The 16,947-nt window shown below is 38.8% G+C and overlaps 1 protein-coding gene across 1 annotated transcript; it reads left to right on the forward strand.

Moving 5' to 3' along the window:
* The first annotated feature begins 12,769 nt into the window (after window positions 1-12,769).
* On the forward strand, window positions 12,770-16,435 carry LOC104587985 (putative aldo-keto reductase 2). The gene is made up of 5 exons (XM_010245771.3): window positions 12,770-13,074; window positions 13,218-13,418; window positions 14,984-15,156; window positions 15,278-15,380; window positions 15,779-16,435. The coding sequence occupies exons 1-5, from the start codon at window positions 12,862-12,864 to the stop codon at window positions 16,112-16,114; spliced, it is 1,026 nt and encodes a 341-aa protein (XP_010244073.1). The 5' UTR covers window positions 12,770-12,861; the 3' UTR covers window positions 16,115-16,435.
* Window positions 16,436-16,947: the final 512 nt, after the last annotated feature.

Consider the following 16,947-nt stretch of genomic DNA (forward strand, 5'->3'; position numbering starts at 1 on the left):
ATAGCCCCCATCGAACAACAAATTCATTCCAACCAGTTTGGTCCAATCTGGTTTGAATGGGTCTAGGGTTTGATGTTTAATTCAAGATCCAATTCAAGAAACATGATCTGAAATTAAAGAAACTGATACATGACAATCAAGAATCCGTAAACAATAGAAAGAGGGCTGTTCATAAGGCTGCAACCTTGCAGTTTCCAGAACTACAAATCGTAGATTGCCAAACCCAAATTTGCAAAATTTTCTCCTTCGTGCTTCCGGCTTCATATTCAATGAAATAAAATAGAAAACCTAATTTTTCTATTAATATTACATCAGAATCAAATTCCTATACATTCCGTCTAAAATTAAAAGAAAAGTAATTACAGACCAAGAATAAATAGAGAATGCAGATGCACAGATTTCTTGTATTATAAAAAGATTTTGATCTCCTCCATACGAACAACCCAAAATTCAAGAAATATAAATAGAAAAATTCTAAATATATAACAGAATAATAAAGATTTATTTTTAGATCATTCGCCTAAAACTGGGAACTGATTTTGCAGATCCAGATCTGATCTAATTCGGTTCAAGACTTGAACCTTGCTCTGATACCCTTGAAGGGATGGAAGATCCATCATATGGATGGCCGAACCCTGTAGGATGGTTGGGCGAATTATCAAAAATTTCTTTTCTCCCATTTGGGAATCACATTCCATAATTTAGAAAACTGCATTTTCAAGGTTTGTTCTTGAATCCAAAACCGGACCACATCTGAAACCAAAAGGGAGGAGAGGGATATATCTGATACGAAGTAACAATGACTCCCAATGAAGTTGTTCACGCCCAAGGAGAAGACCAAAACCCGCTTCCACTGAAGATGACATAGTGTGTGATGAATCAGGATCAGTAGGATGTCTCTTCAACAAGAACTGGGATTCTTTAGAAAGAATCAAACAGGGCTGGTGAGCATGACTTCAGATTGTTTCTTCAACCAGGAAACAATATCAAGAACCTTTCTTGATCAATTTCACAAGAGGAGATCGAATTGGGTAGGGATGGCATGAATATGAGAGAATTCTGCAGATTATTGTGTGTAAAATTGAGGAATTTACCCCCTATTTATAGTCTTCTTTGGATCAGCCTCCTAATCTAGTTAGGAGAGAGTTTGTTGATCCAAATATGATATTTAGGTCTGGACTCTTAAATAGATAAGACTTATTTTATCCTTCAGCTAATCCTAATCAAATTATAAATCAGATCTTGCCCCATTTAATTAACTAACTTAAGCCCAGTTCGAATTGGGCCTTAGGCCCATTAAATTTATGTGCTCACTTACCCCTTAACTTGCTACCCAGTTGGCTCTCTTTGTATGGCGTGGGACCCTTACATTGATCTACACATCAGCCACATGGGTTTAGCCCAGCCTTTGTTACAAGGCCTGGCCGAATTCGCTGTAGGAGACATTGAACCCCTGAGTCCATTACCATGAGCTCTTAATGAGCCCAACATTTACACTAAATGGTCCTTGGGTCTAACCACTTTATTAATACCCAAGGACTGTGGGCAGATGCAAGATTAGTCCATCAGGTATTACCCTCAATGGTCTTACACTTTACTTCTCAGCCCATAATGATCAAACATTGCCCGACAAGAGAAGACCTATCCCTCGGCTGCAAGGTACAGTGCTGCACTCTCTACTCACATGGATCTCGGGAATTAAAACCTTTTGCAAACGTTTTGAAACCATATATATATATATATATATATATATATATATATATATATATATATGTGTGTGTGTGTGTGTGTGTGTGTGTGTGTATCTATATAAATATGTATTGCAAAAACAAATTTCAATATTTGAAATCAACTGCCAGCTGTTTAGGTTTCCATCAAAGAGAGTGTATTTCCCCTATCATTCACTTTGTCTGACAAAGGGGCTGATTCTGTCACTATGATCACTCACTCAAATGAATTCTTGGACTGATTCAACATACCTATGTTTTGACCCCCTCTAAGGATTTCACTGATTGGCATATCAAAGATAGCCCAATCGGACACATAGTGTAGTACCATAAGCGAATCTAGGGGTCAGGTGTAACATTTCAGTTTTGCCCATCTATCTCCAAGGTCAATGGCAATACTGGAATTTGGTCCGGTTCAGGGTTTCAAGAAAACCCACACTGCATGTACTTTAGGTCTCACCCTGGTAGCTAAGGCAAGCCAGCGCAGCCAACTTGGTGGCACATCAGTGTTATCCTTGGCAAGATAAATTTCCCTAGATCTATCCAACAACCATGAAGATTCTAAACTAACACGAGTCTCATAAGTGTCCAGTTTATGGGTATTACATATAAACACACCACAATGACATGAATCAATTATATACTTTATTCATTTACTCATGTCAAAAGATACATCAATCTGATTGGAGCTAAGGGCATAACTGTTTAACTTAAAGGAGTAGGCTGAAGTCTATCCGGTAGGCGAGGTCAATGCAACTCCAGCTCCTATGGAGGAATTAGTGCTACTACCATCTATGGTTAAGATCCATTTTTCTTCCTCTACTGTCTGGTAGGCTGAAGTCGTCACTAGTGCGGAAGGCAGCTGAGATCTACAACCTCTTGACATTTAATTTCCCTGGGTTAGGTGTATTCAATACTATACTCACTCAGTTGCATCATCCATTTGACCAATCTTCCAGAGAGTGGGGGCCTATTGATGAAGTACTTGATCAGGTCTTTCCTTGCTATCAGTACCACCTTCTAGCCTAGGATGTAATGTTTGAATTTTTGTGTGGTGAAGATCAATGCTAAACGATGTTGTTCCATATGCGAGTAGTTTTTCTCTACCGGCTTCAAAGTTCTATTGGCATAATAGATGGGACACTCGACTTTTTTGTCATTCTCTTGGGCTAATAAACAACCTATAGCTTCTGAGTTGGATGCTATGTATAACTTAAATTCTCAACTGCTATAGCTTTTCAATTGGTCGAAAGCATGTCGATTCTATGCCGACCACTGGTACTCCACGGATTTTGTAGTGAGCTTAAGGAGAGGCAATGTTGTATGTGTTAGACTAGGGATGAACCTTCTGAGCTAGAAGACCTTTCCTAAGAACGTTTTCAACTGTGACTTGGTGCTTAGGGGTGGTAAGTTGAGGACTGCCTTTACTTTATTCTCATATGGGTGAATTCTAGTGTGATCGACTCGATAACCTATGAATTTTCCCAATTGCACTCTGAATGCACATTTAAGTGGATTAAGGCTAAGGTTGAAGGCTCGACATCATGTAGACACTTTCCTCAATACTTTAGAATGATCCTCTTTCTTCTTGGCCTTTACTATGATGTTGTCCACAGAACACTCTAACTCCTTGTGCATCATATCATGGAAGACACTCGTCATTTCTCTTTGGTATGTGGCCCCAGAATTCTTCAAACCGAAGGGCATCATTTTATAGTAAAAGTTCCCTATTGGCAACCAAAGCGCTTTCTGGGGGTGCATCTATTGGGTCCATATAGATCTGATTTTAGCCATTGTATGCATCCAGGAAAGGGAATAGATGGTTCCTAACCGTAGCATCAATAAGGATTTCCATATTTGACAATGGGAACTCATCCTTAGGGCAGGCTTTGTTCAGGTCCCTGAAATCTATGCAACACTTAGGGTAAGAGAGAAAGGAAGTTAGTGTGCTAGACCTTTACTAATGACTATAGGCTAGTGTGTTGGAATCTGGATACTAACCTTAACTGGCCGTTCTTCTTCTTGATTGGGACGACATTTGCTAACTATTGCGGGTGAGTGATTGGCTTTATAAAGCCCGCCTTCAAGAGTCGTTCGACTTCTTCTTTGATCTTCAAGGTGATTTCCTATTTGAAAACACACTGTGGTTGCCTTACAGGCCTAAACTTGGGATTAATGCAGAGTGAATGGTTGGCCAGAACCAAGTCCAGCCCAGGAAACTAGTCGTACGACCAGGCGGAAACATTCTGGAATTTTGCTAATGGGAGAGTAAGTCATTTAGTTATGTTTGATAGGGCTTCTAGTCTTGTGATTAGGGTGAACATTTAGTACCTTCTAGGAGGTTTGACACTTTTGTCTTTTCTTCAGGGTCCAACTTGGCCAAAACATACAATGACCTCTTTTCCATTCCTTCGGTAGCCATGTCAATTTCTTCTAGGGGATCTTCCATGACGCCATTTGAGTCTTGCATGTGCTTAGGAGGCATGTGGACTTCGTCATAGTATTCCATTGTTTGTCTAGGATGGTCCTGTTATTAGCATCGTCTCATTATTTCTCCTATTAGTAATTGAAGTTTGAGAATGTTGATTTGTGTACCTTTAGTATTGTTGTATTTTGTCGTGATTGTTCAGATTCTATTTGCGATGGGAGCATTGCGATGTTATTGCATGGCAATTTCATGATTGTGCCTTTAACGTGGTTGCCCTGACTGTGAAACTAGATTGATTACAATGATCAATAAAATCTTTTTGAAAATAAATCAAAAGGAAGTGAAACAAATCATACCTCCAGAATGACCTTTTTCTACCTGGTGCGTCAACTTCCTCATACTCTTCTATAATGGTATAATAGTTCCTTTTGTTTTTGTCTGTCACCTGTATACACCTAGATCATTTCTTCTTCTCTGAAGTTATTGGTGGCTTATTCATTAGGTCTGGTAATCACACAATCTCTATCTTTATCACCTGAGTTTCCCCTTCTTCAACAAGCTCTGTATAGTATATGGCATCTTGCAGGTGGGCTTCTGATTTGTCAAATGGGATGCGCATTGCTGCGATCCTGATGGTGCGACCCTTGTGCTTGGCTTTTATGCACTAGTGGTAAGTGGACAGAACTAATGTCTAGCTGTGTATCAGCGAGCGCTCCAATAGGGCATGGTATGCCGTTTTATTAGAAATTACCTGAAATTCCTGGTTAATAGAGAAAGGTCCAATGACTACTAGCAACTCAAGCCACCCTTTCATAACATACGCATTCCTGTTGAAATCTGTGGCCTCCATAGGCAGTCCTCTAACAGTCTCCTATATATTCATGAGCTTTAGGGTGTGGAGAGAGATTAGGTTCATGGAACTTCCTTGATTGATTAGTGAATGCCGCATTTTGGCCCTGCCATTTTGGGGCCAGTTGTGATGAGGATCCCTTGTTGGCATATCATCCATAGTGAACTCTACGTTGGACCTGTCTATTCGATGAGGTTCAAGTGGTATCCTGAAAGCCTTTGCTAATGCCTTGATAGCTAGTCACCGCACCGTGGCATTGGTCCCCTATTTGTTGAGAAACTGCTGCAGGTCTGTGTTTTATTCAAAATGCTATATTAGCATGTCCACGTGGTCATTGCTTGACGCCCCAACCATGTTTGTACTGCCTCCTTGTGAGTACACAGGGAGGGGATCGGTTTCCACCTGCGTTGGTTTTCTTTTAACAAAATCATCTAACTTTACCTTCTACACAAAGAACCACTGAAGGGTGAAGCAGTCCATCAGGTCATGGTTTGGCGGCTGGTGATTGTTACACCACCTCCCCCCATGCATTTCTTTCTAAGGGTCAATTCAAGTCGGTGGTGGCAGTAAATTGATCACACGGTCTTCCACGAGTTTGTTCATGATCATCATTACTTTGTTATTGTTGTAGGGGAAAGCAGGAGGGGGTGGTAGTAGTGGGCCATTTCGCTAGCTTTGATTGTCGTTGTGGTAGTATGACCCTTGGTTGGGCCCTTTGGTGTTTTGGGGTTTGCGATCGATGGCATGTACTTCATTCCTAGAGTACAGTGATCCTGGTGTAATTGGTTGTGATGTCAGGGCAGCAACGGTTCGTGTTGTCTTCTCAGCGCACTTCTAGAGTTGGCTGAAGGTTTCGACCTTGACATTCTCGATCCGAATTTTGTATGCTGGATGCATCCCCTGGATGCATTGCTCCACAAAGCCCTTTTCTGTCACATACTCTTTGAAGACTAAGTGCGTTAACTTCTGAAATCACATGATGTATGTTAAAAGGTCATCTCCAACACACTGTTTGGTATTGCGGAGGTCCGCCATCATTAGTATCTATTCGAGTGTGAACCACATAGATAAGAACTTCTTTACAAGCTCTTCCCATGAATCGATGCTCCCTGCCACCAAGTTGAGAACCACGAATACAATGGTCTAGTTAGAGATTTAGAAAACTCCTGAACCTTCAAGTCCCCGTCCAAGGAAAACGCTCCTAGCGGATCTTCAAATTTGTTGACATGTTCTTCTGGGCTCCCTTTCTACCCGTTGTAGGAGGTGTAAGGCTTGGGCGTAGGTGGTCTATTTGAAAGACAGAGAAAGGTCTTGTGAGTAGGGGAGTGAGGGTCTCTAGGTTAAGGATGCAGAGTTAGAGAGTTAGGGCATGCTCAGGAGTACTAGGTGGCTGATGCTTAGGATTCGATGAATTCTAATATGAGGGGATCTCTATTTGTGGAGGAGATCCCGAGATCCTAAAAGGTAGGAGATGAGGATATTCGCTTCATATCGGGGAAGTGAATATTTAATTCGCTAACAATTATTGGATGCACTACTGGGGTATTGCCACGTATCTCATGAGAATCTTCTCAAGGATTGGCTTTCCTTATCTTCGAGATCCCTCATTACTCATGTGCGCTACTACCTTTTTGTACGCTATAACTAATCCTATGTGGCATTGGTGATGTCATCGTTCGGCGGTTGGTGCTTTGCCGATTCCACGTGGAGGCTCGCAAGGTCCTTTGCTGTCGTGGGTCTATGTGCCTCTAGACATATGCAAGCCTTGCCATGGGCTCGACCTGCATCCCTTCTGACCCGTTGTCACGAGCAAGCTCATGGGTTGTGAGTTCATCACACGCCTTAGCGGGCGTAGCTTCACCGCACACTCAAGTGGACTTGGGACCTACGGTTGTGGTTTCTTTAGGTTTGGGTGCTGACTGAACTCGGTGAACCACGAGTTTATCATGATTTTGTGATATGTATTTCAAGTTCATCGCAGAGGTGATGGTGTGCTACGGGTTCATCGCAGTGTGGGGGTTGATTGCGAGCTGCTCGCATGTGCTTCTGTGGTGTTAATCCTGATGTTTGGGTGTTCTCTAAGGGCCTGAGTGAGCGGTACATACCTACACCCATCATACTATGGTTGCTACAAGGGAACGTAGCCAGAGGGATATGGTTTGTATAAGATATGACTGGAGTAAGGTTTTTGGAGCACAAGCGTAGGTTGGGTTTTGTTTAGGCTCTTCTCCACTAGGCCTTGGACATATTCTTTTATTTCTATTCGGCTAATGGGTGCCTCCGCCATCGTATTATCTCATGGAACTATGCGGGGTTGTTTGACGACGAAGAGGCGGGTCCTGTGTACTGTATTTGGTGTTGGTGAAAAGTTGGCTTCAGAGGGGTGTTTAGTCACTCTAGGATTTAGGCCTCTAGGGTGGTTAGTAGGGACAGGTGCAGAAGGGACAGAAGGGGTGAATGGGGAGTATTTAGTTGTTGTTGTTTTTTGTAGGAGTAGTTGTAGGGTATTCCTCATCTCAGTTTGCATGTGGTCAGGCAGTCGAAACGGATCTCGAACTCATATATTTTGTTGGCCAAGATCTTAATATCAGCATGGTCAGTGGTTTCTTGACCACCTTGGTCCTCAACTTCTAAGTTAGCATTCTCGAAGTTGTTGGGATATTCTTCTGGGACAGGGGAAACATTGATTCTGTGAGTGGCCATCCTCCTTGACCAAGGTTTCAACTAGAGATTTTGATTTAAGTGGTATGGTAAGGTTGAGAGCGGTGGTCTCCTAGAAGGATGAAGAAAGGGGTAGGGGATCTCGGGTAATAGAGGTAGGAAAGGATCTTCTATTGATAGAATCATGTGTTTGTTTTGTTCTATGCCCTTTTTTATAAGGGGATATCCTGAGGCCCTGAAGGGAAGGAACCAAAATGGATTTGACTCTTATTTGGAAAGGGGATATTCGATTTAGTGTTGGTTATCAAGAGGGCATTGTTGGAGGTTTGCCACGTGTCACGCAAGATGAAGTTTCCTTTCATCCAAGGATTTCCATAGTGCACGTGTGCTACTTCCCTTCACGAGTCCCCTATGTTGATATTATGTGGGTGACATCAAAGCTAATTTGCCATGTTGGCCCACTTACTCCGTCATCGACTAGTTGTTTCATCACGAGTAGTTTTGGCTTGTTGTAGACGTACAACGATTCTTAAGTGCATCACAGGCCCGAGATGTCCTTAAGCTCATCGCATGTCCATGTTGGCCTACGTGTCGCCATGGGTGTTTTTGTGGTTCTGATTTGATACCTTCATTGCAATCATAGTCGTGGTGAACGACATGTACTTACACTATGTTGTGCACTTGACCTGACATTGCCCAAGTTGTTAATCTTGTGAGTAGATATCAATCCAACCCAAGACAAGAGTGCTGGATAGCTGTCAAGAACATACTAAAACACCTATGAAGAACTAAAACTACTATCTTGCCTATGGTAGTTCACTGCAGATGGACAATTATACAAATTCCAAATTCCAGTCAGACCCAAATGATAAAAAGTCAACATCTGGATACATCTTTATGTTGGAATCCTATGCAACCAGTTGGAGAAGTAGCAAACAAGGGTTCATAGTAGAGTACATTGTCGTAAGTGAGGCTGCAAAGAAAGCAATATAGATGAAGAAATTCATCTAAGAATTTGTAGTAGTACCATCTAGCACATTACCCATTCCACTGTTGCGTGACAATGTTAAATCCATTGCTTAGGCTAAGGAGCCGAGAGCCCACTTGTAGACAAAGCACATTGAGAGGAATTATCACATTCTATAGGAAATTCTTCATAGAGGAGACATCCAAATTCATAAGGTAGCGTCAGTAGAAAATGTGGCAGACCCATTAACTAAGCCACTGACATAGAAAGTGTTTTAAGGACACATGGATAGTATGAGACTGAGGCTAATACCTGATTTGGTCTAAGTGCAAGTGGGAGTTGTTAGATAGTGTATGCTTTCAGCTCCAATTAGATTGATGTACATAAACATTTATTAGTAAATGAATAAAGTACATTATTGTTTCATGTTCTTATTGGTGTGTTTTTGTGGATTACTCCTTAAACTAGATGCTTTTGAAACTCGTGTTAGTTTAGAATGTTCTCAACCATCGGATAGATTTGTAGAGTTGATCTTAACAAGGTTGACACTAGTGCGTTGCCAAACTATTGGAGTAGCTCGTCTAAGCTCCTAGGGTTAGACCCCAAGCACAACCAATGGGTGTTTATAAGAAATAATGAACCCACACCAATTTCCAGTTATGCCTTACACCTTGGAGATAGATGGGCAAAATTGGAAGGTTGCACTTAACCCCAAACTTGATTATGATACTGCACTATGTTTTGGACTAACCTGTCTTTGATATGCCAACTGGTAAGATCCATCAAGGGTAAAATATCTAGGTTTGTAGGGGTAGTTTAAGAAATTACTTGAGTGGGTAATCAAAATGATAGGATCAACCCCTTTGTAAGACAAAGTGAATATCAAGGTTTACACTCTCTAATGGAAACATAAATTGTCAACAATAGATTTCAACTGTATTTGAAATTTGATTTTCAAAATGTATTTACATGCTATATTACTATTTTATGAAAAAGGTTTGCAAAAGGTTTTATTCCCAGGATCCATCCAAACAGAGAGTGTGACACTGCGTTGTGCAATCAAGGAAGATGTCCTTCCCTTCTGGCAGTGTTTTGATGATTATGGGCCAAGAAGTTAAGTGTAAATGCCATTAAAGGGATAATTACTTGATGGGCTTTATCTTACATAAGTCCATTATCCTTGGGTATTCATATAGTGGTTGAATCCAGGGATCATTTATGTGGAAATGTTGGGCCCAAACTAAGCCCAAGCTGATTAGGTCAAGGGTTCACTACCCCATTAGTGAATTCGGCCTAACCTCTTCTAGAGGTAGGGCTGAACCCTTATGGACTTGTGTGAAGCCTTTGTAGGGCCCACACCATACAATATTTAAGCCCAAAGTGGCTATACAACACCTTGGGACCTAAACCATTAAAGAAATTGACATAAGGCCTATTACTAATATGATTTGTTAAGAGATTACATGACAGTTTAATTTGTCATGTGATTTGGGTTGAAAATGGGAATGGATTTGGGTATGGAGCACCCATTCTCTTAAGAAGTTAATGCTTATCAATTAAAGATAAAATCCTAATTCAAACTGGATTTGGGTCAGCTCCTAATTAGATTAGGAGAGTGCTTTATAAGAGACTAAGAGGGGAGGGGTAGATTCACTTGTTCTCTCTAATCTATTGCTCTCTTCTCTTCTCCATTGACTCCTAGAAACCCTAATTCAATATAGCTGTAATAGGTACTGATTTTCATTAATTCTCTACTATGTTTTTGCAAGAAAAACATTAGAGGATATCAGGTTTACATGCCCACATCAATCTAAGCAAGTTGAGAATCAGTTTCGTTGAAACGGTGTTATCAAATCGTCTTCATGTACACACTACATCGTCTTTAGTTGGAGGCCAATTTTGTGACTGATATTGCATGTGAACTACCACTCTGGGAGCTGCACATTGTGGTCTTCGTATCAGGTATGATCAGTTTTAATTTGGGTTTCAAATCTGGTCCAATTTAGTGCAAGATCAATCCCGTAATTTCAAACTTCAAAATCGCCAAGAAATCAATTCCTAGGTTTGATTAGAAAAAATTTAAAAATTCGGCCAGCCACCAAACCTGGTTCGGCCATGTGAAATCGATTTCTAACCCTTCCAACAACATGGTGTTTTTCCTTATCACTACCGTTTGTTGAACCCATATGTTTTTCATTTTCATTTGCTAAATCAGTTTCTCATTAGATCTGCCAAACCCCTGTATAATAAGTCTATAATTTTCGATGAAGTGCAAACAATTGCCCATAGAATTAAGTCATTGGAAAATGGAGTTGAGAAGAATATCTCTCACTTGAAGAATGATAAAGTATTTGAGGATGTATACAAATTCGGGGAAGGCGATAGATTTTATATCTCAATCAGAGAATAGGTCAATAACATTTTATGCCCTCAAGCTAGAATTGAGGAAAACATGGTTGAATATGAAACTTGCCTCTAAATACTAGCTTGGACTTGGAATTCCTATTAGACAGTGATAGATATATGGACTAGTTGGATATCGATTGCATCGTTTTGTATTTATCTTTTTGGGATGCATTGGATATTTGTTTTAAGATATGGCATAAACAAATACACAATGAGATATTATTTATGGGTTATATATGCATTGGTAGAAATTATTTGCAATTTGATGGTTAAGATATTTGCATGTTCAGTTATATATATATATATATATATATATATATGCATTGGAATTAATCATGCATTGCACAATGTGATTGTTTTAGTTTTCTTTTTTCTTTCATGGTGGTGTTGGATTTGAATATGAATATATGATCTTGCTCACATATTCATTAGACAAATGTTTGGTGAAACCATTGAACATTCCCAAAAACCTTACAATTTAATGGTTGAGATATTTGCAAGTTTATATATATATATATAATCCACCAACTGTTTGGTTGGTGCATTTAATCCACCAACCAAACAATTGTAATCAGAATAGCCCATTTCAATTCCGTTTCCGGATCCCTATTCCTGTAAACCAAACGGAGCCTAAGAATGTCGTAGTTCTAATGTTTTGAAGTCTGAAAATAAAACTATTAAAAGAACAACGTGAAACATAAAAAATTTAAATATTAAGATATGACAGGTTGAAAACAGACCAAAAGAAAAATGCCTCAATCATTTTAACCCTTTCCGGTCATGTGGACCCTTACTCTAGCCACCAAAGTTGACTGTTTGACTAGTAAGTGGCGTTCTTCATCTCTTGTGGATTGTGATGGAATTGATAGGACAACGCGTAGGCCATGCTTTACATCATTTAGCTTCGATTTTGATTTTCTTGTTTGAAAATCAAGAAAATCGAAGCTAACTCTATTGGTTTCCCCAACGCTATGTCGTGTTTGAAATAAATTAAAATAAGAGAGAAATTAATTGAGAGTTGAGGGAAAGATCTTAACAGGTTTTGTGAATTTGATTCAAACATATGGTAAAACATGCATTCAAATCTGATTCAATTTGAAGCTCATCAAATCTACATAAAACTAGTACAAATTGATAAAAAATATATCATAGCTAGGTAGGAAAAAGTAAGGGCCCGTTTGGTGCATCTTTTGGCTGTTTATAAGCCGGGCAGACCGATTTTCGGTCTATCTCCGTTTGATTCGTGGAAGATCTAGCGACCAAAAGCCGGAGCACTGAAAAGATGCAAAATGCCAATTTTAGGCTGATTTCAGGAATCTCTAAATGAAGCTTTTTGCATTTTGTTCTCGCATGGAAAGACACAAAAAGACGTATATCTTCCAAATGTGTTTCAGGCTGCTCAGATATTCATGCAAAAGCTCAATACGTCTTTTGACTGTCAGAATTACTGGAAGATCTTCCTAAAAGGACACACCAAATGGGCCCTAAATTTATTTAAGTATCAAATCCAAATTGATTTTGAGAAACATTTTTTGTTAAACTATCTGGAAAGTTAACTTGTAAACTAAATAGATATTCAAATTTAAGATAAAGGATTTAATGGCATTCAAATTCAAATTCACTTTCCGACTTTGTTTATCATCTCATCTACCTACTTTTTTGATTTACTGTACTTTTTTTTATAGCCGCCACGACAAAGATGTTCCCTATAAATGCATCAGAGGTTAAAGAAAGCAGGAAGTCACACACAGTTTATGAATTTGGTGGGTGTGGATGTGGGTCTGAGTGTGAGTGTGTGACTAAACAGGAAAAGATATCAGAGATGGATAGAGTGGGGAGAATCAAGTTGGGCTCTCAAGGGCTGGAAGTGTCCGCCCAAGGATTGGGCTGCATGGGGATGTCAGCCTTCTATGGACCTCCAAAGCCAGAGAAAGACATGATCGCTCTCATCCACCATGCCATCAACTGTGGCATCACCCACCTTGATACCTCCGACATCTATGGCCCCTTCACTAATGAAATCCTACTGGGAAAGGTTCCATCTCTTCTTATTTGTATACTTGTTTAACATCAATCAGGCTAGCTTGAATTATTTGAAGTTCATTAATTAATTTTATACTTAGAATTGAAGAGTTCAATTACTACTTGTTTCCATTTGTCACTCACTGCCATATTTAGGCTTTGAAGGGAGTAAGAGAGAAAGTGGAGTTGGCTACCAAGTTTGGGATCAGAGGTATTGTCGATGGAAGGATGGATGTATGTGGGGATCCAGCTTATGTGAGGGCATCGTGCGAGGCCAGTCTAAAGAGACTTGACGTTGATTGTATCGATCTCTATTACCAGCATCGCATTGATACCAAAATTCCTATTGAAGTTACTGTAAGTCTTGTTAATCTCCCCATTTCATTCGTTTCTATGGATAACATGATGAGGAGAAATTTGCTTATCTCACAGCTAGGGGTGTCAATTGGACTAGATTTGGTCCAATCCAATCTGATGATGAATCTTTGGACCAATTTGGACTAGTCCCTTTCAATGTTTGGACTGTTCAATCTGTTCAAATTGATTTTAATTTAGATTGGTTCCAATTCAAACATGCACTTCATCAACACACCTGTATTCATAACTTCTCTCAATAAACTGGATATTGGTTCAATCTGACCCAATCCAATATAGATGGACTATGTCCAATCCAATCCAATAAATACTTTGGACCATTAAATCTGGACTGGTCCAATTCAATATGTCTTTTTAATCCGTTCAATCCATCTAAATTGATTTTGATATGGTCCAACCAAAAGCTAGTCCATTAACACCTCTTCTTACAAATCCAATAAAATAACCTTATTTTTGTTGCTGTTTATCTTTAGTCGAGCTTTAGGCTCTGTTTCTAATGCAAATCTTAACTTGGGTTCATTTTAATTTGCATCCAGTTTAGTTTTGTTTGTAATTATGATTTGTACTTCCATCTGATGGAAATGTTGTAGATGTTTTTTACTGGACATCACAGGACGATCGGGCGCTGCCATGCAAACTCAATGTAACCAAAAGGGATTTCCTACTCACTTTTCCTACCCACCCCCTACCCGCTATGAATTGCAGCCACACATCTCTATTATGAATTGAGAGATGTGTAGCTGCAATTCAAGGTGGGTAGGAAAAGTGAGTAGGAAATTTGGGTTATAATGGGCATTAGTCATAATTGTTTACCAACTTATTTCAATCACTTTTTTCCTTAGGCTGTGTTTGGAACCAATGCAAATGGAGTGTAAATCCTGGTTCGGGGTAAATTTGCATCGGTTCACTTTTGCCTGTGCTTGGCAATATTTCATTTATGCATTGACAAATGATAAAAAACACATTTTCCAATGTATATTTACATCCAAAATGAGATGTAAAAGTATATCAGTAGAAAAAGAAGTAAATTTGCATTCAAATGGGATTTTATAAAAAAAAAAGGCATATGCTCTATTGGAATTCGTGTTTGCATCCATGACAACTAAAAGTCTGCTTGATAAGAAGGTAAACTTGTCGGTGCAAAACTAACCCAACTTTGCAATTTATATATACCTTTTTACACTCTACAAGTCTATAAATTTGCATTCACACTTATTTGCAACGATTCCAAACGTAGCCTTATGGAAATAGAGATGGTTCTCAACATTGATTTTCCTCACTTGAAATTTGTTAATTTAATTGAGTTGAATCAATTATTAAATTTTCAAACTTGATTTTCCAATTATTAAATTTTCAAACTTTAGATTGAACTTCTATCATTATATATAATAGAACTATGTAACTTCAGATTGAACTCCAACCATGTAATTTGACCCTCTCTCTCTCTCTCTAAAGCTATCATGATAACTCCATCCTTTTCTGATTTGTTTTGATGAAAGGTTAAGAGCTTTTAATAATCTCCTAAATATTTTTTTCTGCATTAATAGATGGGAGAACTTAAAAAACTAGTAGAAGAAGGAAAGATAAAATACATTGGATTATCTGAGGCCTCTGCTTCGACAATCAGGAGAGCCCATGCTGTCCATCCAATAACAGCACTGCAGTTGGAATGGTCCTTGTGGGCAAGAGAAGTGGAGAAAGACATAATTCCTACCTGCAGGTAATTAAGCTATCTTCTGCAACATTAATAGTTTATTCATTTATTTACAAAAAAAAAAAAAAAGAATAGAAGAATTAGTATGCTAGAAACTAACTAATTTCAACATTCTTAAATTATTCAGAGAGCTTGGTATAGGGATTGTCGCATACAGCCCTCTTGGAAGGGGATTCTTTTCATCAGGGCCCAAAGTTGTCGAGAATTTCACTGAGAATGACTTCCGAAGGGTTTGATTATTTGCATTACTTGATCTTATTCTTGAATTTAAAGGATAAATAAAACTTTCAAAAATCACTAAATAAGGTTGTGTTTGGATAAGCTTCAGAGTTTATGTTTTCAAAGTCGAAAAGCTTATATCTCTAATTAATTTTAGGCTATGGCTTTGGGCTTAAAAATGTTTTATAGAAAAAAAAAAAAAAAAAAAAACCTCTTACCAAAAATACTCAAAACATATTTTGGCCAATTTTTATTTCCTACAGCCCAAAGCTCAAAAGCAAAAACTTGCCCATTTTTATTTCAGACTTTGGTATTCAGTATTCTATAAAAATCTGTCCATTAACTGTAAGCACTACTTTGCTTCCATTAGATCTGAAGTTACTGAAACATGTATATCTATTTGCTGTAGAATCTACCAAGGTTCCAACCTGAGAATCTTGAACATAACAAATCCGTATTTGATCGTGTAAATGAAATTGCTACAAGAAAAGGATGCACCCCATCACAGCTTGCATTAGCATGGGTTCACCACCAGGGAAGCGATGTATGTCCAATACCAGGCACCACCAAGATTGAAAATCTGAACCAGAATATTGGAGCCTTATCTGTCAAACTAACACCAGAAGAAATGGCTGAACTTGAATCCCTTGCTTCATCAGATGCTATAAGGGGGGAAGGTTATATAACCACAGAATTGACATGGAGGGTATCTGAAACTCCCGATCTATCTACATGGAATGCTTGATTTGTCTGAAGATTTTCATTCTCATAAATCATGGGCCGATCTTATCTATATTTGATCTTAAAATATGCATCTTAATGTCTATAGAGTGTGTATCATTGAGATTTAAAGGACTAGCTAAACTATGGTCCCTAATCTCAGGTTAAAACAATAATGGCTAGCACTTTTGTTTATTTGGTCTTCTGGAGTATGTTAAATCAATAAGTTTTATTTCTTAGAATTAAATTCGGACATATACATTCATATCTATATCTTCTATGTATTAAAATGGAATGTAATAAGCTGGCACTTTCTTGCTTTCAGGTTTCTTCTTAAAGATACTTATCTTTTTCTGGTTTTTTTTTATTTTTTTAATTTTAAAATTGGACAAAATAACTCAAGTGCCTTAAGTTTTCATGTGCTCTCGGTGAAATCTGGGTTTGAAAATGGGTATGGGGCACTCATCCTCTTAAGAGAATAAGGCTTATCTCTTAATAGAGTTCAGATGCAAATTAGGTTTGGATAATCTCCTAATTTGATTAGGAGAGTGCTCCATAAGGAGATAAGAAGAAGAGGGTGAAACAGACTAGAAGACCACTCTCTCTTCTTCTCTTTTGTCTTCCAAGAAACCCTATCACGATCTAGGCTTTCAAGGACTGATAGAGATCAGTTTTCTTCTTATTTTTGCAAGAAAAATTAGAGGAATTTCAGGCTCACCTTCCTCAGTTCGATCCAAGCAGTTGGGTTACAGTTTTTGTTGAAAACTATGTTGCTGAATCAGCTTCACCTATACACTACGTCATCTTTAGTGGAGGCTGGTTTTAGGATTGATTTGGGCATGAACTTCCACCTTGAGA

The sequence above is a fragment of the Nelumbo nucifera genome, chromosome 1 (assembly GCF_055504915.1).
Source record: "Nelumbo nucifera cultivar China Antique chromosome 1, China Antique-T2T, whole genome shotgun sequence".
NCBI lineage: Eukaryota > Viridiplantae > Streptophyta > Magnoliopsida > Proteales > Nelumbonaceae > Nelumbo > Nelumbo nucifera.